Consider the following 24,952-nt stretch of genomic DNA (forward strand, 5'->3'; position numbering starts at 1 on the left):
TTAAGTTGTTTCCATTCTTGGCTGTTGTAAATAATGCTGTAATGAACATGGGAGTACAGATATCTCTTCAAGAGAGTGATTTCATTTTCTTTGGATATATACCCAGAAGTAGGATTGCTGGATTATATGGTAGTTCTATTTTTAATTTCTTGAGGAACCTCTCTACCATTTTCTATAATGGCTGTACAAGTTTATATTCCCACTAACAGTGTACAAGTGTTCACTTTGTGTTCACTTTGCTTCACTGCCTACCAGCATCTGTTATCTCTTGTTGTTTTGATAGTAGACATCCTAACAGGTGTGAAGTGATTTCTCACTGTGGTTTTGATTTGTATTCCCTGATGGTTAGTGATGGTGAGCATCTTTTCATATATCTACAGGTCATTTTTATTCTTCAGAAACATGTCTGTTTGGGTCTTTTGCCCATTTTTGAATTGGGTTATTAGGGTCTTTTTGCTAGTGAGTTCTATGAATTCCTTAAATATTTTAGATATTAACCCCTTATTGGATATGTGGTTTGCAAATATTTTCTCCCATTCCATAGATTGCCTTTTCATTTTATTGATGGCTTTCTTTGCTGTGCAAAAGCTTTTTTAATTGGGTTGTTTTCTTAATGTTGAGTTTTAAGAGTTCTTTGTATATTTTGGATGATAGTCCTTTATCAGATGTGTCTTTTGCAAATATTTTCTCCCAGTCTGTGGCTTGTCTTCTCCTTCTCTCAATATTGTCTTTTGAAGAGCAAAAGTTTTTAATTTAAATAAAATCCAAGTTATCAATGATTTCTTTCATAGATTATGCCGTTGGTGTTATATCTAAAAATGTCATTGTCGTATACAAGGTCATCTCAGTTTTCTCCTATGTTTTCTTCTAGGCGTTTTATAGTTTTGTACTTTACATTTAGGTCTGTGATCTGTTTTGAATTAATTTTTGTGAAGGATGTGAGATCTGCGTCTAGATCCATATTTTTTTTCAAGTAGCTGTCCATTTATTCCAGCATCATTTGTGGAGAAGGTTGTCTTTGTTTTGCCTTTGCTCATTTGATCAGTTGACTGTATTTATGTGGGTCTATTTCTGGGCTCTCTATATTGTTCTATTGATCTATTTGTCTATTCTTTTGCCCATACCACATTGTCTTGATTACTGTAGCTTTATAGAAAGTCTTGAAGTTGAGTATGTGTCAGTTCTCTACCTTTGTTCTTCTTCCCTATTGAGTTTGCTATTCTGGGTATTTTGCCTCTCCACATAAACTTTACGATTAATCAATATCCACAAAACAACTTGCTGGGATTTTGATTGGAATTGTATTGAATCTATAGATCAAGTTGGGAAAACTGACATCTTGACAGTGCTGAGTCTTCTGATCCATGAACATGGAATATCTCTCCATTTTTTGGTTCTTTTTTGATCTCTTTCATCAGTTTTGTATAGATTTTGTACATATTTTGTCAGATTTATACCTAAGTATTTCATTTTAGGGGGTGGTAATGTAAATGGTAATGCGTTTTGAATTTCCAATTCCACTTGTTCATTGATGGTATATAGGAAAGTGATTGACTTTGTATCCTTCAGCCTTGCTATAATTGTTTATTTGTTCTAAGAGTTTCTTCGTTGATTCGTTCAGATTTTCTACATAGATGATCATGTTATCAGTAAACAAAGATCATTTTATTTCTTCCTGTATACTTTTTGTTTCCTTTTCTTGTCTTATTGCATTAGCTAGGACTTCCAGTATGATATCAAAAAGCATTAGTGAGAGGGGATATGCTTACCTTGTCTTTGATTTTAGCAGGAAAGCTTTTAGTTTTTCATCATTAAATATGGTGTTAGAAGTATATCTTTTGTAGATGTTCTTTATCAAGTTAAGGAAGTTCTCCCTCTATTCCTAGTTTGCTGAATTTTTATCATGAATGGGTATTGTTGGATTTCGTCAGGTGCTTTTTCTGCATCTATTAATATGATCATGTGATCTTCTTCAACCTGTTGAGGTGACAGATTACATTAATTGATTTTCAAATATTGAACCAGACTTGCATACCTGCAATAAATGCCACTCGTTATGGTGTATAACTCTTTCTATATATCGTTGGATTTGATTTGCTATTTGTTGAAGATTTTTACGTATGTTCATGAGAGATATTGGTCTGTAGTTTTTAATGTCTTTGTCTAGTTTTAGTAATAGTTTAAGTTAGAAAGTAGTCTCTCTGCTTTTATCCTCTCAAAGAGGTTTTAGAGAATTGGTATAATTTCTTCCTTAAATGTTTGGTAGAATTCAGCAGTGAACCCATCTGGACCTGGTGTTCTCTCTTTTGAAAGGTTATTAATTATTGATCCAATTTCTTTAATAGGTATAGGCCTATTCAGATAGTCTATTTCTTATTGTGAAAGTTTTGACAGATTGTGTCTTTCAAGGAATGATCTATTTGATTTAGGTTATCAAATTTGTGAGCAGAGTTGTTCATAATATTCCTTTATTATCTTTTTGATGTTCAAGGGATCTACAGTGAAGTCCCCTCTTTCATTTCTGATATTAGTAATTTGTATCTTTTCTTCTTTTTATTAATTATCCTGGCTAGGGGCTTGTCAATTTTATTGATATTTTTAAAGAACTAGCTTTTGGTTTTGTTGATTTTCTGTTTTCAGTTTCATTGATTTCTACTCTAATTTTTATTATCTCTTTTCTTTTGCTTAATTGGGGTTTAATTTGCTCTTTAACTGCTTTCTTAAAGTGGAAGCTTACATTATAGGTTTTAGATCATTCTTCCTTTCTAACATATATGTTCAGTGCTATAAAATTTACCGCTAAGCACTGCTTTCACTGCATTCCACAAATTTTGATAAGTTTTATTTTCATTTAGTTCAAAATATTTTAAAATTTCTCGTGAGATTTCTTCTTTGACTCATGTTTTATTTAGAAATGTGTTGTTTAATCTCCAAGTATTTGGAGATTTTTCAGTTCTCTCTCCGTTACTGATTTCTAGTTTAATTCTATTGTGGTCTGAGAACAAACATTTTATGATTTCTATTCTTTTAAATTTGTTGAGGTATATTTTATGGACCAGAATGTGATCTAACTTGAATGTTTCACATGAGCTTGAGAAGAATATGTAATTTGCTATTGTTGGACCGAGTGGTCTATAGATGTCAATTATATCTAGTTGATTGATGGTATTGTTGAGTTCAGCTATGTCCTTACTGATTTTCTGCTTGCTGAATCTGCCCTTTTCTTACAGATGGTGTTAAAATCTCCAACTATAATAGTCGATTTATCTATTTTTCCTTGTAGTTCTATCAGTTTTGATCTCATATATTTTGATTCTCTGTTGTTAGGCATGTACATGTTAAAGATTGTTATGTCTTCATGGAGTACCGATTCATTTATCATTATATATCATCCCTCTTTGTTCCTGGTGACTTTCCTTGCTCTGAAGTCTGCTCTGTCTGAAATTGATATAACTACTCTCGTTTTCTTTTTTTTTTTCTTCTCTCTTTAATTCCCCTCCCCCTACTTCCACTCCTGACCTATGGATGTTGCCGTCTCCCTTTTAAGAACTGGATTTCTGAAGGCGGGGCGTCTCCCCCGCCACACACTCAATGTGCACACCCGGGGCCTGGCGCCCCTGGAGCCTGGCACCCCTGGCACACCCGGGGTATGGTCCATGGCTCTACCTGGGGCGTGAACCCAGGACCTTCTGCGTGTAAAGCAGACGTGCTAACCACTACACTGTGGAGCCACACCTCTCATTTTCTTTTGATTAGTGTTAGTATGGTATATCTTTTTCTCTCCATTTGCTTTTAATCTACCTGTGTCTTATACTTAAAGTGGTTTCTTGTAGACAGCATATAGCTGGGTCTTGTCTTTTTAGCTATTGTGACAATTCTGTCTTTTAATTGATATATTTAGATTATTGATGTTTAAAGTGATTATTGATAGAGCTGGATTAATACCGACCATATTTATTACTGTTTTCTATTTGTCGCCCTTGTCTTTTGTTCCTCTGTTTGTCTTCCACACTTTTTCTGCCTTTTGTGGTTTTCATTGAACATTTCATATGATTCCATTTTCTCTCCTTTCATAGCATATCAATTATTTTTTTTTTTTTACTTTTTTGTGTGGTTTTCCCAGAGTTTGCAATGTAAATTTATAACTAATCCAAGTCTACCTTCAGATAACACTATACTACTTCATGGTTAGTGCAAATACATTACAATAACAAAGTATTCCCAATTCTTTCCTCCCACTCTTTGTAGAAGTGCTGTCAGTTATTTCACTCATACATAAGCAAGTGTGGGAGGGGCTCAACCACTTCTGCCCAAAACTGGATCCTCCTGAAATGTTTAACTCTCAAGAGTTGCCCACACTGAGCCCCAGTAATTTGTCAATTAAGTTTAATTATAGGTTTTCTTACCTGGCAGTGGTTCCCAGGGAGGTTTCAGCTCCAGTAAATTCTTCCTCTCTGTCTCTGTAATTTGTTGGGGTGGTGGGGTGGGGAGGCAGTGGTTTGCCCTGTGACCTCACTTCTTTGATGGCTTTAATAAGTGCTGTTGATTTTTCAGTTTGTTCAGCTTTTTACTTATTGTTAGGAAAAAATGATGACTTCTAAGCTCTTTATGTGCTAGACCAAAAACTAGAAATCTGTTTTGTTTTGTTTTTAAATCAAAGTTGAAGGGAAAAATTAGTTAACATTTCTTTAAACATTTTTTTCTGTTCCTGTGCTCTCTTCTCCCTTCTGCATTTCCAGTTATACTTAATATTTTCCCATGAGTCATTGAGGTTCTGTTTATTTTTTTTAATCTTTCTTCTCTCTATGCTTCAATTTGAATTATTGTATTGATTTGTCTTTAAGTTAATTGATTCTTCTGTTATAGCCAAACTTCTGTTAATCCCAGCTAATGAATTGATAATTTTAAATATTATCATTTTCCTTTCCAGGATTTCCATTTGGTTCTTTTTTACAGTTTTCATATCTCTACTGAAATTGCCCATCTCATTACCTATTATATCAATTATTTAATGTATTTATTATAAATATTTTAAACTCTGTGTCTGCTCATTTCAACATCTGGGTTGGCTATGGATCTATTTCTACTGACTGATTTTTCTCTTCAGTATGGGTCACATGTTCTTGTTTCTTCATATGTCTAATATTTTTATTGCATACATGGACAATACAGATAATATAGTGAAGAGAATCTGTTATAAAGTGAAGGAATCTGTTATCTTCCTCTAAAGAGTGTTGATTTTAAGTCTAGGCTATGGGTTAGACTCAGCTTTGGAACTTCAGGATGGGCAGTTCATAAACTATTCAAAGATTAAAGGAGAGTATTTATCCAGATTTTACTCCCCTACCACGGCTCCCTGATTTCCAGTATTTCCCCTCAATTTCCTCCTTCTTTGGCAGTCTTGACTCCATCCTCAGATTCCTCAGGCCAATAAAACTAAAGCTTTCTGCTTGAGCTATTTGTTAGGCTGAGGGGACTAGGGTATAACTCTCAGAGGAAAAGCTATAAATATATGGATTTTACCCAGTACAGTTTCCTTCTTTCAGAGGTCAAATATCCTCCAGTTTCTGGCTGCTCTTTATCACTTTTCATTGCCTTCAAACAGTTGTGTTTTTGCTTTTTATCTAGTGTTAGTCCAATACAAGCTACTCTCTGTCTCTGCCTCTCTCAATCTCTCAGCCTCTCTCAAGATGTTTCTCTCTTTTTCCTTTTGTCCCTTCCTCCTTCCTCCTCTCCTTTCCTCTCTCATTACTTCCATTGCTCTCCCTCTCATTGCAGGGAGAACCTGGCCCCAAAGGAGACCCTGGTGAGAAAAGCCACTGGGTAAGCTCCAGCCCAACACTGACCTCCTACTGTTTCCTCCTGCCCTGGGCACTCAGGAGATTATTTTGGAGTAGGGGCACCCCAGCCAAAACCTCATCACCACCTGGCCTCCCAGGGAAGGACTTTGACAGTTCTCAGCCCTAACCCCTTCCCCAATCCTGTCTCCCCAACAAGGCAGGGCCAGCCTTATCAACAGACCCAACGCTCTCTGTCTCTGTCTTTGTCCCTGTCTCCGCCTTCCCTCCGTGGCCTTTCTGGGCCAGAGTGACCCTGCCTGTTCCTCCTGGGCAGTTTGGGCTAACCCAGTCCAGACTGCATCCCCTGCCTCCATAGCCCTCTTCCAGCAGGAGATAGTTCCTGCTCCCCTGTCTACAGAAGGAAGGGAAGCATGAAAACAATATCCACACAGAAGAATGGGATAGGGGGTCTTAAGAAAGCCATGGAGGGAGGCATAGAACTGCTGAGGTACACAGAAGCCTGTGATAAAAGGGACAGGGGATCTAGATACTACCATACACATAAGAAATACATGAAGCATGGGAGGAGAGGCCTGGAAACTGTCATGTACACGGTAAATGAGGTTTGAGTACCTAGACTCCGCTATACGCAAAGACCGGGAATTAACATGAGGTCCTAGACACTATCGCATACACAGGAGACCCATGAGGAGTGGGAGGAAAGACCTGAAAACTTATAGGAGAACAATGGAAAATGATATTAAGGGATCTAGAAACCACCATACACAAAGGAAGCCCATGAAGAATGGAAAGGAAGGCCTAGAAACTGTCATATATAAGGAGACATAGAGTAAATGAGAAAGGGGACCTAGAAACCACATGTGGGATCCTAGAAACCTTCACAATTATTGGTAATAGTTGCGGTGAATGAATTTCAGGACCTAGAACTCTATCCACCCAAGAAACACATTGGAGGAAGACCAAAAGCCCCATGATGCAGGGACCTGGAAACCATCACTGACATAAGGGATATTTGGAAAACGGACAGGGTGAACAGGGCAGATACCCCTATAGAAGAAGCTCTTTTGGAGGCTGGCATTATGCCTCTCCTCCAACCCCCTCTCCTCTCCCTGGTGCAGTCTGGCTGGGATGTCCTACTTCCTGGCAGGTACTAGTTAATGAGGATGCAGGAAGCACCCAGCGCCTGCCTTGCCCTCTCTGCTCCTGATTATGGGGTCAGTGATGGATACAGCCGTGGGAGCTCCCCCACCCTGCACGAGCCCTCCCCCATGTCTTTCCATGACTTCTGGGGCCCTGCTACCTTTCTGACAAGCCTCTCTCAGTTCCTCACTCCCACTCCAGTCCCCCTGGTGTCTCCAGAGCCTCTTAGCGTTCTGCCAGTATGTGCACAAGCAGGCCTGGGGTTCAGGTAGTCCCCTCTGAGCCCAGCCCTCTGCCCTTGCTCAGCCCCTTTACTGGCCTCTCCCAGCACATTTTCTATGCAGCCCAGGACAGGTGGGAGAGTGAAGTGAAGTCTGAATTAGACTGGGCAGCCACATCCCTACATGGGAATCCTGGCAGGAGAACAGATGCCAGAACTATCCCAGACCAGGCCTCGAATTCAGGATGACCTATGGGAGGGGCCCCCAAGAGGTAGCAGGGCCCCTGCCCGTCTGCCTCCCCCTCACCTACCCGTACTTCAGCCCCTGCTTGCTGCCTGCCTGGGAGGGGGCCTGTTGGACTGGGGGCTGCATGAGGCTTTGAGGGCTGGGGGTATAGTTCTGTTGGGGGCAGGTGAGAATGAGTTCCCCTAGGGCTCCTATACACATTCTACCTAGCAACTCCACTTAGCAAAACTTTGAGAGCCACTGGCCTGGCTGTGGCTCAGCAGTGTCACCCAGTGGTCATGGACATGCACTGCAAGCATTGCCCAGGAGTGACTAGGCTGAGTCAGCCCATGCAGACCAAAGCTCTGACTCCTTATTCAGACAGGAAAAATTGAGGTCCAACTCTGCAGATCGAACTGTTGGCAGAGCTGGAACTGAAGCCCAGGTTTTTCAGTTCCCAGGACCTGGAGAATCAGTTAACATTCCCCCAAGCACCTCTTTGGTGGGTGCCAGACCCCAGGCTAAACACTGTGGACATAGATACAATTTGGACACAGTCACCACCCTCAGGGTAGTCCCAGTAGGCTGAGGGACGAACAGACTAGTAACCAGCAATGACAGGACAGGAGGAGCTCAACTGTGATGGGGGAGGATTTCGCATCCTTGTGTTGAAGCTTAAAAAATGCATTAACCAGGCAAAGGGTGTTCAGGCAGAGGAGCAGGAACATCATGTGCAAATACCTGGACTGGCAGAGTGTGATACGGAAGGGGTGAGACGGAAGTCAAAGAGGCTTTCAGGACTTAGGAGGCCATATTGAGGAATTTGAACTTTGTTCTATGGCAGTGGGGAGTCATTGAAATAGTTATGAACAGGGAAATGATGTGGTCAGATTATTTGCGGAAGATTCCTCTATTGCCATGTGGAGAATGGATGGGAGAAGCATAAAGAGACTAGGCTGTCATGGTCATCCTGGCAAGAGACTGTGGGGGCTGGAACTGGGAGGGGGGGACAATGAGGGTGGACAGATGTCACTGGAGCTAAGAGACATTTACGTGCCAGTTTGGCTGTGAGGGGGGAACGAGAAGTTAAAGGAAACGCAATAGTAAAGGAGAGCCAGGAGAAACAGGCCTGCTGAGGTCTGTCCATGGAGAATGGAAGATGTCTATTTTATGGCCTGCTGGGGGTGTCCAACAGGCCCTGGATACTCAGGCCAGGCTGGGAAGGGACTGGGGCGTCATCAATACAAAGCAGGCCATCCATCTGGGGAGGGATCCAAATAGCAGAATCTTTTTTTACATTTTTCCTCAAGATTTTTATTTTGAAAATTTTCAAAATATGCAGAAAAATTGATACAATGAACATCCTACCCTTCCTCTATACCAATTAGTATTTTGCCACATTTGCTCTTTCTTTACATATTTACAGACTTTTTTTTTCTAATCTATTTGAAAGTAAGTTGGAAACCTCATCTACATCTCCCCCAGCACATTAGTGTGTATCTCAAAAGACCATAGACATTCTCCCCAAGAGTCACAATACCATTGTCACACTTTGAAAGGTGACATTAGTTTAATGAAATGATGCCATTTCATACCTAACATATACAAATTTTACCAGTTGTCCAAAGAATGCGTTTTATAGCTGTTTTTTAAAAAACATCTAATCAAGATTGATACATTACATTTGGTTGTCACGTCTCTAGTCTATTTTAATCTAGAACAGGCCCCCTGCCCTTTTCTTCTATCTCTTGACTTTGCCTTTTTATAAATGTTCCACCATCTAGGTTTGCCTGATTGTTTCCTGGTGATGAGATGCAGGTTAAATACTCTTTGCAGGAGCACTTACAGGGGATGTGGTACCCTCTTACTGCATCTCCTCAGGAGGCTCATGATGTCAGCTTGTCCCACTGTCCATGTCAGGAGTGGCTTAACATAATTTTTGAAGGTCATCCATTTTTAGATTCTCCTCCTGTAATACTTGAAGAGGGATTACTTTGATGTTCAGCCTATGGTGACCCTGTAACCCCTAGGCTGCAATGGCCAGTCAGTGGTCTGAGGGTAGCCCAATCCATGTGATGTGAACAGGACACCAAGATCATAACAGACAGTCAGAGCGAGGCCACAGCAGGTTCATGGACATGTTGGGAGGTCTCTCAGTTGTTAGGTATTTGGGGGTGAGGGAGGGGAACAGCTACTTTAAAGTGATGGATTATAATTGTAGCAATATGTATAGTATATGTCATCCCTTCACTTACTCCATACCGAGACAGAGATTTGCTGTCCTGGTGCTCTGTCGGAATTAAGATATCTACATCCCAGAAATAGCTTAAGTCTGGACCAGAAAAGAAGAAGGAATGAGGGAGTGTAGAATTTGGGCAAAGCCATGGACCTTATGCTGGGAAAGGAAAGGATAGACAGGTTGGGAGCAAGTGAAGGTGAGTGCCAGCTGGTGGTCTCCAGCATGACCCCCAGGCAGCACCTGGCATTGTTTGAGAGTGGGGAGTCCCAGATCAAGGAGGCTTGGGGAAGGTGGCTTTGTGGGCCCACTGCCACATCCCTGGGCTTGGGCCCTAGAGATGCCGCTTAGATGAGAGGGTGTGGCTGAGGGCCGGACTCTAGGACCTGGTGTAGTCAGAGCCCAAAGTGAGAAAGGCTGGGAAGGGAGCACTAGGGCCCGAGCCTCAGCTTTGCCAGCATTTTAAACATAGCTTTCCAACAGCGATGCCACTCAAACATATTCTAATTTTACTTATATGCATTCATTTTGATGTGAATAGAAAGGATATCAGTAAGTAGCCTTATCCCGCTAATGGAGTTAATTAGGGTGAGATTAATGTAGTATTTAAGGCAAAAAGTGTGTCGGTTTAAAGAATATTAAGTAAACAGGAGTACAGATGGTCCACGGATGTGGCAGGAATCACACAGGTGATGTGAGAACAACTGGTGTCTGTAAAGAGAAATGGGAGGCGGGGCTCTGTGGCAACCTCCAGGGAACACTATGTGGCAGGTTCCATGGCAGGCTCTGAGACAGTAGTGCTGCTCCTAAGGACTGGTGTCCCTTGGCCCCTAGTGCAGCAGGATTTGCAACGATGTGGGGAGAAGAAAGAAGCCAGCTGGGATCCATCAGGACTTACCGAGGGGGCCGCTTCTGCCTGCCTTGTCCCCCTCCTGTCCTCTCCTGGTCTTGTCCCGGCTGTCCATGGGCCCTGGGCTGTGGCAGGTGGTATGGGCTGCAGTGCATGTCCAGGGTGGGGCATGGGCCACCAACAGGCTTTGCAGGGCCCCCTCCCCTGCCCCCTTCACGGCTGCATCTGTCTCTTTCCTCCGCAGGGGGAGGGGTTGCACCAACTACGCGAGGCTTTGAAGATTTTAGCTGAGAGGGTTTTAATCTTGGAAACAATGATTGGGCTCTATGGTGAGTAGAGACAGACAGACGGACAGACAGCCCAGCCCCTGCCCGCCAGCCTTCCCCAGGCACTCCAGAGTGGAGCCGCCTGGGCCGTCATGAGGCTGGAGAAGGTGCCTACCCCAGGCAGGTGGGGACCTGAGAGGCCAAGACAACCCATCCCTCAATGGCTGGTCCCTCCTCCACAGGTGAAATGGAGCCCTAGAAACCTGGGCCCCACCTCTGTGGTCAGACCTGGGCCTCCAGGCATTGTGGGTAATATGGTTTTCAGGAACCAAAGGTGACAGATTTCGAGTTTGGAAGGAATTATAGGCAATGAATCCAAACTCCAGACCAGCAGGGGATTTTGGGTAATAGAGCCAGACTGCAATAGTGCAGGGGATTGTGGGTAATAAAGTCAGAGCCCAGGCCCACTGGAGGATTATGGGTAATGGCTCCAGACTTCAATTAGGCTTCAGCTCTAGAGAAGAGGCCCACAGGACAATAGGTCATGGAACTAGATTCCAGAAGTGCAGGGGACTGTGGGTGACAGAGCCAAGCTTAGGCCCCAAGGGACTCTGGGTAATATACCACCACCAATTCTGAATCCTACCTTGCCCATATAAGCCCCAGAGGCTCTCACAGGGTGGGCCCTCCCGGCCCCAGATATCCCCCTGACAGTTTCAGTTCCCCCTCTGGTACTCCTAAACTGTCCTGCGGGTTCCTTTAGGGGCCTGAGAGAGCCAGACCCTCACCCCAGGCATACCCTCACCCCAGGCATTCACTCACCAATCCTCCACCCATCTGGTCACTTGAGCCAGGCAAGCCCTGTCCCCACTTAGAAGGGGAGACCAAGGTCTCAGTAGAGTCTCACACCCAGGCTCCTGCCCTGAAGCCGGCTGGAGCCTGGCCCGTACACCCCACCCTTGGCTCCCCGGCCCAGCCCTTGGAGGCCGGACTCGCACCGTCTGCTCTTCTCGATCTCCCATCAGGCTCCTAGCTTACAGAGCTTCCTGCAGCAGCAGGCTCAGCTGGAGCTCCTGGCCAGACGGGTCACCCTGCTGGAAGCCATCATCTGGCCAGGTAACGGCAGGGTGGGCAGGCAGGGGCAGCCCCTTTCAGGAAAGGCCTGGGAAGGGCCTGGGGTCACAGAAGGCAACTCCCAATCCTGGACCCAGGCCAGCAGACACTCATTCTTTAGTCCTTCCATCCAGTTAGTAGATGGTACCTGGCACAGAGAAGGCTCTGGTAACTAGTTCGTGAGTGAATGAGCATCAGTTCTGTGCCAGGCATCTTGCTGGCATAGGCTCCAACACAGCAAGACAGACATAGTCCTATTCTCATGGAGCTTAGGGTGTGGGGGTGTAGGAGGAAGCCGTGGAACTGGCTGTTAAACCCAAGGTGAGGAAAAACAAGATGGAATAAGTATAGGCAACCATAAAAGCACAGAAGTGCCCCGGACCCAGGCTATGGTGGGTGTGTGGGGGGGAGGGGGTGTGTGTGTGTGCGCGCGCGCGCCCACGTGCGCACGCGCTTCCTGGAGGAGGTATTGGCTAAGTGGAGTTCTTAAGGGCAAGGAGAAGGAGTGAGTAAACAGGCAGAGGAACAGCATGGACAAAATCTAGGAGGCCAGAGAGCCTAGAAGGATTGTTCTATGAGAATGCTGAGGGGTAAATGCTGAGGCTAGAGGATCTGGCAGGGCCCAATTTGAGAAGATCCTCAAAGGCAGGTCAGGGAGGCACAAAAGGTTAGACACCAAGTGCCTGGCTTGTTAAGGTAGGGTTAAGGAAGTCTCTCCCCATTAAACGAGCTTGTGGCTGGCCTTGGAGAGAGGCAGGGATTGGCTGCCCTCAAGGCCTGCTAAGAGGCTCCAACAGCCACCCTTCTCCCACCTCCAGAAGCCCCATCTCACAATCCAGTTCCAGTGCATCGGAGCACACAGGTCTCAGATATCATCTCCAACCTCGGATCTCTTTTACAGATGGGGAACTGAGGCCCCAAGCAGGAAGGAGGATTAAAGTTAGAGCCAAACCTCCTTCATTCAGCAAAACTGTAGGGGGCACCTACTGAATGCCAAGTCTGGGCAGGCATTGAGGCAGATCCCAAAGGTACTTGCCTTGGGGAGCTGCCTGTCGAGCAATAGGAGATCCTCAGAATCTATAGAGATGAGGACCACGGGGTACAGGAACACCAAAGATGTGAGTGAGGAGCAGTCACTTCTCACTGAGGGGTTGGGGGTGGGAGATGGAGACAGCTTCCTTAAAGAAGGACACTTGTGTTAGGTCATGGAAGGTCTCTACTAGTGAGCCAGCAGGAGACGGTGGGAAGGGCAACCCTCACAGAGCCCTACATGAGAAAGGCCTGGAGATTGGAAGGTGTGTATGTGGTCTGCTTCCAAAGCTCCTCTTACCATACCACGTGGCTTCTCTAACTTCTAGAAACATCACTGACCATCTCCCAGATCTCCTTTCCTCTCACAGAGTGGGGACCAAGGACCTAATCCCAGGTTCTCAGTACCTTTAGAGTTGTCCCCCACCTCTCTCAAGAGGATTGAGGCAGGAGCCAAAAGAAACACATTGCGGCTTTGGATCTATACCCTGTCCTTCCTCAGCCAGCTCTGTCACCAGCAGCCCAGGGAGGAAGTGCCGGTCACCTGGGAAAGCCCATGCCCACTCTCTGTGGCCGTGAGCCTGGGACAGAGGTCCCACGAGCCAACTCTGGTTGTGGGCCTGGAAGGGGTGATGTGGGAGGAGGGGAGCAGAGTAAGAGATGGAATCTTCCCCATTGGCCATCATACACAGGAGGTAATGACTAAAAACCCAGATGGGCACGTTTAGGTTATAATCAACGATGATGATAATAGTAACAGCTGTCACACATCCAGCCCACCTCAGACTGGGGCATTTCCAATGATCATTTCCAGACCTTACAACAAGCTGGCTAGGTGGGCGATACCATGCCCATTTCACAGATGAACAGGTTCCAAGGGCTCATGTGACTTCCCCAGGGTCATAGGGACAGTAGTGGTAAGGCCAAGGGTCTAATCTAGGTCTGTCCTCTAAAGCACTGGCTCTTTTGACTCCATCAGCAAAGGTTCGCTGACACCTCTGTTCCACAAGGCACTGAGTGGGGCCTGGAGGAAACCAAGGCCCTGAATTTGATCATGTCACAACACCACCTTGTGATAGACTCACAGTGCCCAGAACTGCCAGAGACCTGGGTCGAAAGCAGACCAACCTAGTGACCACAGTCCAGCATGTACGGTGAAAACCACTTCCTACTCCTAGTCATGTTAAACACTGCAAGAGTGTGACAACAGGAATGTTAAATCCACATTTCAGATGAGGCTCAAAAGTCTGTGACTTGCCCAAGGCCACATAACTGGGACATGGTGGGGCCAAGACTTGGCCCTAGCCGATGTTGGAGCCTAAGCTCTGTGCTACCCTTCCTCCTATGCTCCCTGATTTGGGGCATGAAATGACCTTTGACTCTGACCACATATGCATATTTGCCCCCTGGGTTCCCAAATCTCAGCCCAGAGGTGCATGGAAGACTGGGGCACACAGTGTCAGGGTGCTGAACAGTTATGATTACAAGGATATAGGCACTTTCCTGGCAGTACCTTCAATGGGAAGCTGGTGGTCACCAGAGGCCAAATGTCTGTCCTGTGAACAGGGCTTTGGAGGCTTAGCTAAGTCCTCCATCCTGGGGCTCTCTTCCCTGAGCATTGTTCTTCCCCTGGCAAAACAGCCCATCCTTCCGACCTGCTCATTTAACTTTGAGAGGGATTGAGGTGATAGTCACAGAAGGCTTCCTGGAGGAGGTAGGTCCTACTCTGGGTTTTGAAGGATGTGTAGGAGTTTTTTAGATGGCAAGAATGCCAATTGTTCAGTTTCACTCTTGGGGGACAGCTCATTACTAGGCTGGAGCATATCTCACCATAGCCAAATTGGAACTGACTTCAATAATTATAGTACTTGGCTAGGACCTCAGGGTATATATGGAACTGTCCCCCTGGTTTTAGAGATGAGACAGCTGAGGCCCTGACGGGTCCAATTTGCCCAAAGCTACAGAGTAGGTTAATGGCAGAGCTTGGCCTTCTTAAACCCTTCCCCACCACAGGTAGCCTAATCCGAGGAGAGAGGAAGTGAATGTTCCCTGGCCTTACTTTACCCAGCTTTGAAATGGAGATGATTCGGGGCACACTTCCACCCCAAAATGTAGAAAAGAAAAAAGGAACTATACTTTTATGGAGCATTCACTACACATTAAACATTTCAGGAACTTGGTGGGTTCATTTATCTGCACAGGACAGAAAATCAAATAGAGGTCCTCAGTGCTCTCTTTGGGTTGGGGGCTGATTACTCCCTCTTGGGTCGGGGGGACACTAACCAACTTGCAGACCCCCTTCTTTCCCACAGCTTTGCCTCCCAGATGCCAGGGCAGAGTGCACCTGGCAGAGTGCCCAGTTCCCCCACCCCCCCCCAGAGGGCCGAAGGGAGGTGGGTTCCTCACATAGACTTGACTAACCCAGCCTCTCTCCTTCCCTCCGGCAGAACCAGAGGGGTCAGGGGCAGGCCCTGCCGGCACGGGTACCCCCAGCCTCCTGCGGGGCAAGAGGGGAGGACACGCAACCAACTACCGGATCGTGGCCCCCAGGAGCCGCAACGAGAGAGGCTGAGGGCAGAGGCAGCCCCTCCGGGTGGGCCGGGCCAGGCTTCTCTTCCCAGCTTGGACTAAACCAGCTGCCTCCAGGGACCGCCTGTCCATATTTATTAATGTCTTCAGGGTCCTTTTTGCCACCTAGGCCTTTGAGGGAGGAAGTCTAGGTCCTGGTACCCTATGCACATCTGATTCATGAGGCTGAGCAGGGACTGAGGCCTGAGGGAGAGGTGGCCCAGGTGAGAGGTGAGGCCTTGCTCTGGGTCCTGGGCCTGTTTCCCTCTGTGAAATGGGGTGATGCAGGCCTATGGGGAGGGGATGGCAGGTTTGCAGTTTCTGTCTTCCCATCAGCTGCCCAGGTATCCATGCCTGCAGGCACTGAGGGAGCTGGGGTTCTGCCCAGCCCTGGGCACATGCAGGGATGATGAGGGAGGGCAGTCTCACCTCCCTTCTTCCCCATCAAAACTCAGAGGAGCCCACCTGTGCTCCTCTCCTTGTTTTTCGGTGCTGAGTTCTCAACCTTGAGGTCAAGCTGCCTGGTCTTACAGGACTTTGGGAGCTCCTTGCCTCAGTTCTGTCCCGAGCCCCCAGCCCCTCCCATGTCCCAGGTGGGGAGTCCGGGCATGGAGAGGGATGGGCCACCTGCTCCCACAAAGCTTGTGACAGACACCAGGAGGGAGGTGTCTACCAGCCAATAAAGGCCCTCAGCCTGAATTTCCCCCAGCCTGGTCTCAGTGTGTGCTCAGACGGGGGACAGTGGGACAGGAACAGGGCCCTCTTCTCAGTGGCCTCCATTGCCCACCTGCAAAGCAGGTCTGAGGCTGGCCTCATAGGGCTGAGGGGACCAGGCTCTATTGGCCATCACCTGGGACATGGAGGCAGAGCACAGGCTCAGTCCACCACCACCCACCCCCAACCCAGGTGTCCAACAATGGCTGTGCTAGGGGAGCAAGGAGCTGCAGAGACCTCAGAGCATCTTCTAGACTGGGTGACCTGCAGCTTCCCCTGAGCCTGTTTTCTCACATGAGGAAATAAGACTGGTGGTGTGCCCCTCAGGCTTCCCGGTCCGTTTCTGGACCCTAGCTGGTGACCAATAACAGGGTCAGTCTCCAGGTGACTAGAATGTAAGCTGCTCCAGGATATAAAGCCCCCTGCTCTGCCCCTCAAAGTTCAACTTCCCAGATGACCCTCTGCCTTACCTCTACCCCGGGCCCATCAGCAACTCACACCCATGCCCCACTCTCTGCCTTCTTAGATCTGTCTACACACCTCTCCTCTCTGGGAAGGGGCAAGGACTGAAAGGGGCCAGGAGGGAGGAGCTGCTGCTTCAAAGCTGAGGAAGCTTCTCCCCCACCACACCTCCACCCATTGCTGCCTGCCCACGGGGTCCAGCAGTGCACAGCCACCAGCCACTGAGCCTGCTCAGGGCCAGGCCTAGGAGACTGACTGAAATGGCCCGTCCCTCAGGGTCACTGGGGCCTGTGGGCAGTGAACGGATGGTATTCCTGGGGAATCAGGGAAGGTTTCCTGGACTGCAGTCTGATCTCTGATGGCTGAGACCTGAGGATGGGTGAAAACTAGCTGGGAAACAAGTGATGAAGAATGTTCCTGGGCAGTGGGTCCAGCCCAGCAGAGGCCCAAGGTGGAAGACAGAGCTTCCTGGAGGAAGAGGCTGCATGGTGCAGGAACAGTAACACTGCCTCTCTGTATATCAGGGAGCTGCTCTCCTACAATCTGCTTTTCATTCACTGTTCATTCATTTACCTCCCTGGCCCCCCACCCATGCCAACACAGAAGAGTCAGACACAATTGCTGAGCCCAAGGAGGTCCAATTGAAAAGTAAACTGATTTTTATTCTAAACAGTAGCAAGGCAGGATGCTGGAGGGGGCTTTCCTGCACCCCCTGTACTCAGCACACAGGGCTGGGACTCAGACTACCGACCCATAGGCCAGGCCTCTTATCACCTGAGGGCCTGCCTGTGTGTGCTAGGGGGGCCCAGGGCCCTCGGGATGGGCAGGCCCACCCCTCCCCTGAGTCACCAAGGCTTCAGTGCCCACCTCTCCACCGACCAGCAGTGATACAGCGCCCTCCACACGGCCTGTGGCTGCCAGTGCCACCACCGCCTGCTCTGTGGGGAAGCCCATGCGCTCCAGCTGCTGCAGCCTGTGGGATGGAGAGGACAGAAGGAGTGTCAGGGTCACCTTCAGCCCCCACACCCAGAGATCCCACCCCTGCCCACCCTGCCTTACCGCAGAGAGGAGACAGAGGACTTAGGCAACCATAGTGGGCTCTCAGGATCCTGGGCTGGCCCCTCAAGAAGTGAGGCCTGGATTCCCTCCTGTAGCATCTGTTCATCCAGGGCTACCCACAGTGGGGTCCCTGGGGGGAAGCTGGGCTCAGCCCAGGCCAAGCCCACCTCTGAGGAGCCCTCCCAGGTCGGCTGCACAGGCCCCAGTCCTGGTGGGAATGGGGCTGAGTCTTCACTGTGGGACCAGAGACTATGGGAGGCCATGTAAAGAGGTCCAGGGGTGGAGAGCCTGGAAGGGCAAAAGCAGAAGAGGGCCTGACTGCCAGCCACTGCCACAGCTTCTACCACCAGGTCTGGTGTCCTCAGCATCACCCTCACCTCACTCCAGGATGAGTGACAGGCAGCTCAGGCATGCTGCCTGGGGTGGGAAGGAGCCTGAGTGGCCAGCACTCTGCCAGGGCCCTGCACAAGACACCCTCCTGCAGTGCCTGCAGCCGCCTCTCAGAGAGCTCCAGCCACCGGAAGGCCCCAGCTGCGTCTGTCTGCCCAGGGCAGGGCAGCTGGTCAAGGAAAACCAAAACCAGCCACGGTGAGCCCACACTGTATGCCAGGCCGTGCCACGTGGATGATGGACATTCCCTCATGTCTCCTCACTATAACCCTGCAAGGTATGTTGTCACCCCGGTCAGCAGTGGAAGTTCTGAGAGGAAAAGGGACCTGCCTGAAGCTACTCAGCCTGTAAGAGGTGAAACCAGATGTGCCTCACCCCAAAAACCTGTCTTATCCCGTTTCAGCCATCCCCTGCCTCATTCTGTTCCCAGAGTCCCATCTACCTGATCAAGTCTGTGACATCCCTGGGCCCAGTGACACACCCCTTATTGCCCTCAGCCAGGGCAACATGCTCCCCACTCCTAAACTACAGGGGGTCTGCCTAAGCCCACTGTTCTCTCCAATCACAGCTTTTCTCAACAGACACTAAGCATCTTTGGAGCAAAAGTCTATGTTTAATGCACACACACCACCAGCCACAGATGGTTCCCCCTTTCAGTGCCCAGAGCACGCCAGCCCACTCTCACCCCTGGCCTTTGCACTTTCTGCGCCCTCTGCCCAGCCACTCTCCTTTTTCACTTCTCTTCACCTGAACCCCCCATCCTGCATGTCTCAGATGCCACCTCCACTGGGGAAGTCCAGGTTAGGTGCCTCCTTGGGCCACCTCGGCCCTCCTGGACTCCCTTTTAAATTGTAATTGGCACCTCCACCTGGCCCCGAGTCCCCGGGCCCCAACCCAGAACCTGGCTAGAGGGGAACATGGAGATGCTCCTGGAATGTGTGTGCACAGCTTTCTGGCATTGTTGGGCCTGACCACCTTGTGCCACCTCCTTCCCAAGCACCCTGGGGGCCCAGCCACAGAACCCACACATCCACACAGGCCCAGGGCCCAGCCAAAGGATACAGGCCAGGCCAGCAAGGAGGCCGCAGAAGAGTTGCAGAAAGGGTGGCTCAGAGCTGAGCAGCGGTGTCAAGGCGAGCAGCAGCCATGACAACAGCCACGGTGGCAGTGTTCCATGGGGCCATCTACGGTGGTAACCCTGCCCTGCCAACATGGCCAAGTGGACAGGCATGTATCCACAGCCACCAGCGGCACTGGACACCCCGAGGCCTGCCAACATCATGGCCATTAACCCAGCAGCCAGGGCAAGCAGAATGGAGGCATGCAGGAACCGCAGTGTGCCTAGGTGGCACTCCTGCTGCCAGCCCAGTGCAGGCAGGAGCAGCAGACTCAGGAGCAGACTTGGTAGGGCCGTGTGGCCCAGAACATGGGTCAGCAGCCGGTGTGCTAGGAGAAAGAAGGGGCTTATGTGCCAGGTTAGTGGCCTCTACCCCCAAGGCTGTCCCAGGTGTGTCAGGTAGGGAATTATGCCCTGCCAAGGGTACCCACTAAGCCAGCCTCCCCTTCCTAGGAGCCAAAGTCTGCCCACTGCCAGCAATTGCTCATGGAGGGGACCGTGGGCTTCCAAACACTGTGGCTACTACTGGGCTGGATTAAACAACAAGCTGGACCCACCACTCAGTCTTCCCAAGAAAAACCAAGTATGGATGAGTCATTTAACCTCTGTGAGCATCACTTGGGTTCCTCAAATGTAAATGGAAGCCGCTATTATTACTGGGAAACAGGAACCCAGCTGGGACCACTCCTAGAACCCCCAGCATCTCCTCCCCATTCTTATGCTTAGCTGAAAGCCTTAGTTCTTATTTCAAGGGAAAGCTACCAGAAAGGGAAGCCGTCTGAAGTCTTACTCACAGGCTCCCACCCCTCTGCTGGCTCCTCTGCCCTCCTTGGCTGTGGAAGAGCTGAGAATGCTCCCATCCAAGGCTGACCTTCCCAGGGGCATTGGGTCCCTATCCCTACCTGGCCACTACAGGAGGCACACCACTCCTACCAGCTGGTCTCAGGCCCTTACAGCAAGTCTCTTGCTTTTTTCCACAGCCCATGTGGCCAGCCCTCACCCTGAAAGGGGTCCAGCAGCAGCTCTGGGACCAGGGCAAGGCTGGGGCCGGCCCCCACCAGCCATAGGCTGCTCATTAGCAGCATCAGGACTGAGGAGGCAAGAGGCAGCGCTGGGGAGAGTAGGCCAGGGGGTCCTCTGCCACACATAGTCTGGCTGAAGGTGGTCAAGGGTAGTCCTGGGGCTGTATGCTAGGGGGAAAGGAAAACAGTAACAACAGTTATTATTGAAGCTTTTATCTTTCTTTCAACTACCCTACCAACAGCTCCATTTTACAGAGCAGGAATTGAGGCTGGAAAGGTAGGCTCAGCAACCTGGCCATAGAGGAGCTCAGACCCTAACCACGTGCTTAGCCATCTTACCAGTCCACCTTCCTATGTGTGATGGGGAGGGGCCAGGCTAAAAGGACCCTGGGCCCTGAAGGAGTCTGGGGTGGGAGGCAGAGGGCCAGGGAAGTTAAACTGGGGCCTTGGGCTCCCGAAGAGGGGTGCAGACCCCCTAGGGCAAATTCAGGGCCATCTCCAGCTTTCCTCTGCTTCCCTCAGGCTGCAGACCAGCCACCTTCCTCCCTTCTCTTCTCCACTGTGCCCAGCCTTAGAGCTTTAGATGGCCTCAGCTGCCCTTGACCAAGGGGTAGAGACCAGCCAATGGGCAGGCAGATTGGGGAGGGGGTGGGGCTGAAGAGTTTGAGGAGTGGCAACAGGAATCCCACACCCTGAGTGCATACAAAGTGACACCGGACTGAGACATAGCTTCCTCTCGGTGGCCTAAGCACAACTCTTCTAGCCCTAGCTCCCCATCCCCCTTCCAGTATCCACTTCTTGCTGTGTATCCCTGGGCAAGCTTTCCATTCTCTGAGCCTCTCCTTCTATAAAATGAGGATTAAGAAAATCCTTTCTTCATAGAATGAGAAAAAGAAATGGGCTAAAGCAGGGCCTACCCCACTACTCATTGTATGGGAGGCAGATGTAAGCACCAGCTGGCCCAACAAGGGGAGGCCTCAACATGGAGGCAGCTGCTCCAGCCTTGCTGGTTCAAGCTCTGGCCTTCAATCGTGCCCATTCTTTGCCCTTATGGCAAAGCTTTTTCTCCCCATTGTCTCCCCTCACGTCCAGACTGTCCTCCAGGCCCTGCTGGAACCCCCTCGCTCCTGGCCAGGTCTGTAGGTTTCAGGAGTCCCACTGAACTGATTTCGTAAAGCAGGAAGCAAAATCCCAGAGAGACAAGGCTGCCTCATCCGCTCCCTTGTGAAGGGCATCAACGGCATCAAAACCCACCTGCCAGATTCCTGCAATGTCCATCTCTTCAACAGGCAAACTCCTTTGCACCCTTTGAAACCCAGCTCAAATGTCCCCATCCCCTTCTCTGGATGACCACATCATAGTGCTCATTGTAACTAATGAGAGCAGCTTGGCCTATCTTTCTCCCTGGCAAGTGGACTCAGCTGGGAGAAGCGGGTGTCCTTCCTCTTACTCATCCCCAAATTCCCCAAGGTGCTCCCCACACAGAGCTGGTGCTTTGTGTTCACTGACAGAAATACACGAGCTTGACACCACATCCCGCTGAAAGACTTAGGTGAGACTGGGCTGAGACCAGTAAGGCAGACAGGTGCCACCCTTGCCCGGAGCCAAGGCACCCACTGCAGGCCGCCTCCTGCACCTTCACAACTATACCCCACCCCCAGGTACCGTAGCAAGGGTGGACTTGTCCACGGACAAACAGAACTGGGACTTAAACCCTACCAGCCTCAGTCTCTTGCATCTACAAAATGGGGCTGTGCACCATCAGGCCCTGCCTACCTTACTGGGAAGCCAGAGAAAAAATGGGAAGGCAAGGATGGGGAAGATTCTTTCGGGTAATAGAGAGTGGGGGTCCCAGGATGTGGGTTGGACTCAGTTTTGTGGCTTTAGAAGTACCCAAATCACTTGGGCCTTAGTTTCCCCTTCCGTTAAAACAAAGGTATGTATGAGAGATGATTGAAGGGCCTTCCCAACCTCGACCGTTACTGGGTGGGGGTGCTCTCTCGGGGCCGGGTGCTACGTTCGAGGCCTCCCATCCAGCCCACCTGCCTCGGCCCCCGCCCACGCCAGCCCGGGCCACGTGTCCCGGGGTACTCACTGCGGAGCGCGCCCCCGGCCCTGGGAAGGCTGGCGAGGCCCTTGGCTGGGCGTCGGGGCTCTAACTTCTCGCTGAGGCCCAAGCGCCCCAAGCCCATTCTGCTCGCGCTCGGGAGCGTGACCCCGAATGACCCACCGGCGCGCCAACCCCTCCCCCGCCGCCCGCCGATTAGTCAGCAGTTGTTCTAGGCCCAGGTCCCTTCCCCCAGCCCTCCCGCCGGCCTCCGTTTCCCTTCAAGGCAGACTCTTGAGAGACGGTCCCTAGAGCCAACGGACGTAACCATCCCGTATAATTTAGTCTCGTGCGGAGAATTACTCCGCCTTGATGCCAAGACTTGCTCACCGGCCGCTCCCACCCCTTCGATGCTACTTTAGCCCGCGCGTCACGTCCGGCGCTCTTTAGAAAGAATTAAGACAAGAGTAGAGAGCGGTAGGACGAGAAAGCAATGGTTTGCCCCTCCTTCCCTCACCCCCGTAGCCTGGCCCGATGGTAACGCCCGAGGTTGCGGGTTTCGCGCCTGCGCAGTGCGGCGCCTAGAGGGAAAGCGAGAGGGAGACGGACGTTGCGAGAACGAGAAGGAAGGCGAGAAAATGGCGTCCACGGGTGAGTGTGGTGGAAACGCGGCCGCGCCAGGGATAGCCAGGCCGCCCAAATCGGGGCTCGTTCGTCTCTGGGGGGTGTATGGGACGACTGAAGTGGGGTTTCCGAGGATGTGAGGTACCCGCCGCTGCCCTACAAATTCGAGAGTCCACGTTCCCCTCCCCTCCCCCACTGGGCAGGCCGGTTCTGGAACCTTCCAGCGCCCTCGCTGCGCAAGGGGCTCGCCGCGGCGGGGTTGCGCGGGGCCTTCGGTGGCCTCCATTGTGTGGCGGCCGTCGGGCCCCGCACTCCCTGCCTCCCGCCACGCGGGCGGGGCCTACGGCCTCTGGGGCCCCGCGTGGAGCGGGGCGCTCGACCAGGCCTCGAGCCCGGCACCTTGAAACCTGAGGGGGGCGGGCACGACAGCAGCTCGAGAAGCCGCGAGCCCACTGCTCTTCTAACTCTTCCCCACCCCCATTTGCAGGCAGGAAGGCGACTCTGCCTCACGGAGAAGCCCGGGGGGAAGGGAATAAAGGCATCGCGGATTTGTTAGCCAGAGGGTGCTGACCTGTGAGCGGGAGCCCGGTTATCCTTAAGGCCCAGTCTGATGTGGCGTCCGGTGCCGTCTCGCTGCCGCCTCCTCGGCGGGTTTTATATGGCATGTGCTCCCCCTTCTCGAGTACCCCAATCGGCTGTTCTCTCGTGCTGCTTCTTTTTACCGTTATTAATCCCACCTCTTTCTCGCCTTAAAAAGCAATTAAATAGCTTCTTCTCAGGACCATTTTTCAGCAAACGCCAAGAAAGATCCGTTGTATAATAAGACCAGTCCGGATCTCAAGGCCAAAAATTCTTCCGAAAAGAAATTTCTGGCCTCTTTGATCTCGGAGGAACAAAAGGCCCGAGTCAGCATATGAATTATGCTTAAAGAGTCGTCTCATATGTTTATTTGCTTAGGTTAAGCCGACAGGCTTGTTTTTTCCGTGGACGACACAGGGAAGGAGGCACGGAGTGGACTTGGAAAGAAAGCCCAGGATGGGAGCTTGAATGTAGTGTCTAGGGTGGGCCTTCCTGCAGCGAGTGTTTAAGAGTGTGGCCTAAACATCACCTGCACTTTGCAGTCTGTTCCTGCACTAACCTGCGGTTATTAGTAGGGTGGAGCATTTTCTCTCTGGGAGTATATTCTTAGACATCCTTACTTCAGGCCTTATAGGCAGTGGGATAAGAGGAAAGCCAGGCAAAGCTCTGGGTCCTTCCTAGTCTTAATTTGAAAAGGATCCAGAATTCAGTTTAAGGACAGTTGAAGAATTCTCCCCAACTGTGTGGTAAGTAGGCAGATAAATGCTGGCTGTTGGTGCCAGGGTACAGAGTACCCCTAGGAGAAAGGACTCTGAAATACCACAGCCCAAGACACCCTGGTGGGAAAGTTTCCACAGAGTCCTTTCCACCTTCTTCCCTGCAGTGTTCGAAGTTTTGTAAGGAGAATGCTACTCTCCCTTCTCTGCTAAAGCTTAAGGAATCAAAATGTATATGTTGAAATTTGTGTGTGGCTGGACATGGCCATTTTTTGTCTATTTTGCTCAGACTGTTACTGCTAACCTCCATGTACTATTATTAGGGTTACAATTATGTAGACACAGAAGTAGGCCCAGTTGAGGGATCTTCGGGGAGTCGTAACTTATCTGAACTTTGGTTTCCTTTTCAAAATGAACGAGTTACATTAGATCATTTAAGAGCTTTTTGAGCCCTTAACTTTTGACCTTACAGCAAAGCTTTTATGGTTCCCACAGAATTTCCCCATTCTTTCATGCATGTAGTCTGAAGCTCTAAATCTTTACCATTTGGATAAGTGCCCTAAATTATCTAAAAGCCACTACCTTGGGTAATGTTAGATGTTTTTCTCCTCATATATGTCATATATAGAAAAGCACCTAAAGTACAGCATTATAGCCATTAAACAGAGAATTAAAATGCAAACCCCCAAGTTAACTACCATTCAGACCAAGAAATAGAACATTGCCTGCTCGCACTCTAAAGGCTCACTTGGATCACAGCCTCCTCTCTGCTG

General features: G+C 49.6%; 3 protein-coding genes across 11 annotated transcripts in view; 2 read left to right on the plus strand and 1 right to left on the minus strand.

Moving 5' to 3' along the window:
• EMID1 (EMI domain containing 1) overlaps positions 1-17,123 on the plus strand; it is a 41,896-nt gene extending 24,773 nt beyond the window's left edge. The window contains exons 14-16 of one of the 2 annotated variants that reach the window (XR_003046559.1): positions 5,779-5,823; positions 10,718-10,802; positions 15,329-15,365. Coding sequence is in view for 1 of the 2 variants with exons in the window: in XM_015590722.2 (XP_015446208.1) it covers positions 5,779-5,823; positions 10,718-10,802; positions 15,329-15,453 (255 nt within the window). In the remaining variant the exon portion in view is untranslated. Of the gene's footprint in view, positions 1-5,778; positions 5,824-10,717; positions 10,803-15,328 lie in introns of both variants that reach the window. The other variant, XM_015590722.2, reaches the window with a different exon arrangement.
• A 143-nt stretch (positions 17,124-17,266) lies between these two features.
• Positions 17,267-24,592, minus strand: RHBDD3 (rhomboid domain containing 3). Of its 6 annotated transcripts, none has more exons than XM_025047425.1 (6): positions 23,456-24,592; positions 20,192-20,381; positions 19,137-19,520; positions 18,062-18,221; positions 17,685-17,972; positions 17,267-17,598 (listed from the first exon to the last, which is right to left on the minus strand). In XM_025047425.1, exons 2-6 carry the CDS (start codon positions 20,337-20,339, stop codon positions 17,421-17,423), a joined length of 1,158 nt encoding a protein of 385 aa, XP_024903193.1. In that variant the 5' UTR covers positions 20,340-20,381; positions 23,456-24,592; the 3' UTR covers positions 17,267-17,420. The 6 variants fall into 6 exon arrangements, with proteins under 6 accessions (XP_024903193.1, XP_015446343.1, XP_006904940.1 ...); XM_015590857.2 differs by lacking the exon at positions 23,456-24,592 and adding an exon at positions 22,651-22,673; XM_006904878.3 differs by lacking the exon at positions 23,456-24,592 and adding an exon at positions 22,309-22,490.
• Positions 22,571-24,952, plus strand: part of EWSR1 (EWS RNA binding protein 1) — a 26,238-nt gene continuing 23,856 nt past the window's right edge. For 2 of the 3 annotated variants that reach the window (XM_006904880.3, XM_006904882.3), the window contains exon 1: positions 22,576-22,911. In XM_006904880.3, coding sequence (XP_006904942.1) covers positions 22,899-22,911 — 13 coding nt within the window. In that variant the 5' untranslated portion in view covers positions 22,576-22,898. Of the gene's footprint in view, positions 22,912-24,952 lie in introns of all 3 variants that reach the window. The other variant, XM_006904881.3, reaches the window with a different exon arrangement.

Source organism: Pteropus alecto, unplaced genomic scaffold, assembly GCF_000325575.1.
Source record: "Pteropus alecto unplaced genomic scaffold, ASM32557v1 scaffold190, whole genome shotgun sequence".
NCBI lineage: Eukaryota > Metazoa > Chordata > Mammalia > Chiroptera > Pteropodidae > Pteropus > Pteropus alecto.

Coding starts and splice junctions, on each gene's coding strand:
- RHBDD3 (XM_025047423.1), bottom strand. CDS start 21,491: ATGGACATTGCAGGAATCTGGCAG. Junction 20,382..21,467: donor ACATTGCAGGAATCTGGCAG/GTGGGTTTTGAT, acceptor CTTTCCCCCTAG/CATACAGCCCCAGGACTACC. Junction 18,222..19,136: donor CCTCCTTGCTGGCCTGGCCT/GTATCCTTTGGC, acceptor CTGGGCAGACAG/ACGCAGCTGGGGCCTTCCGG.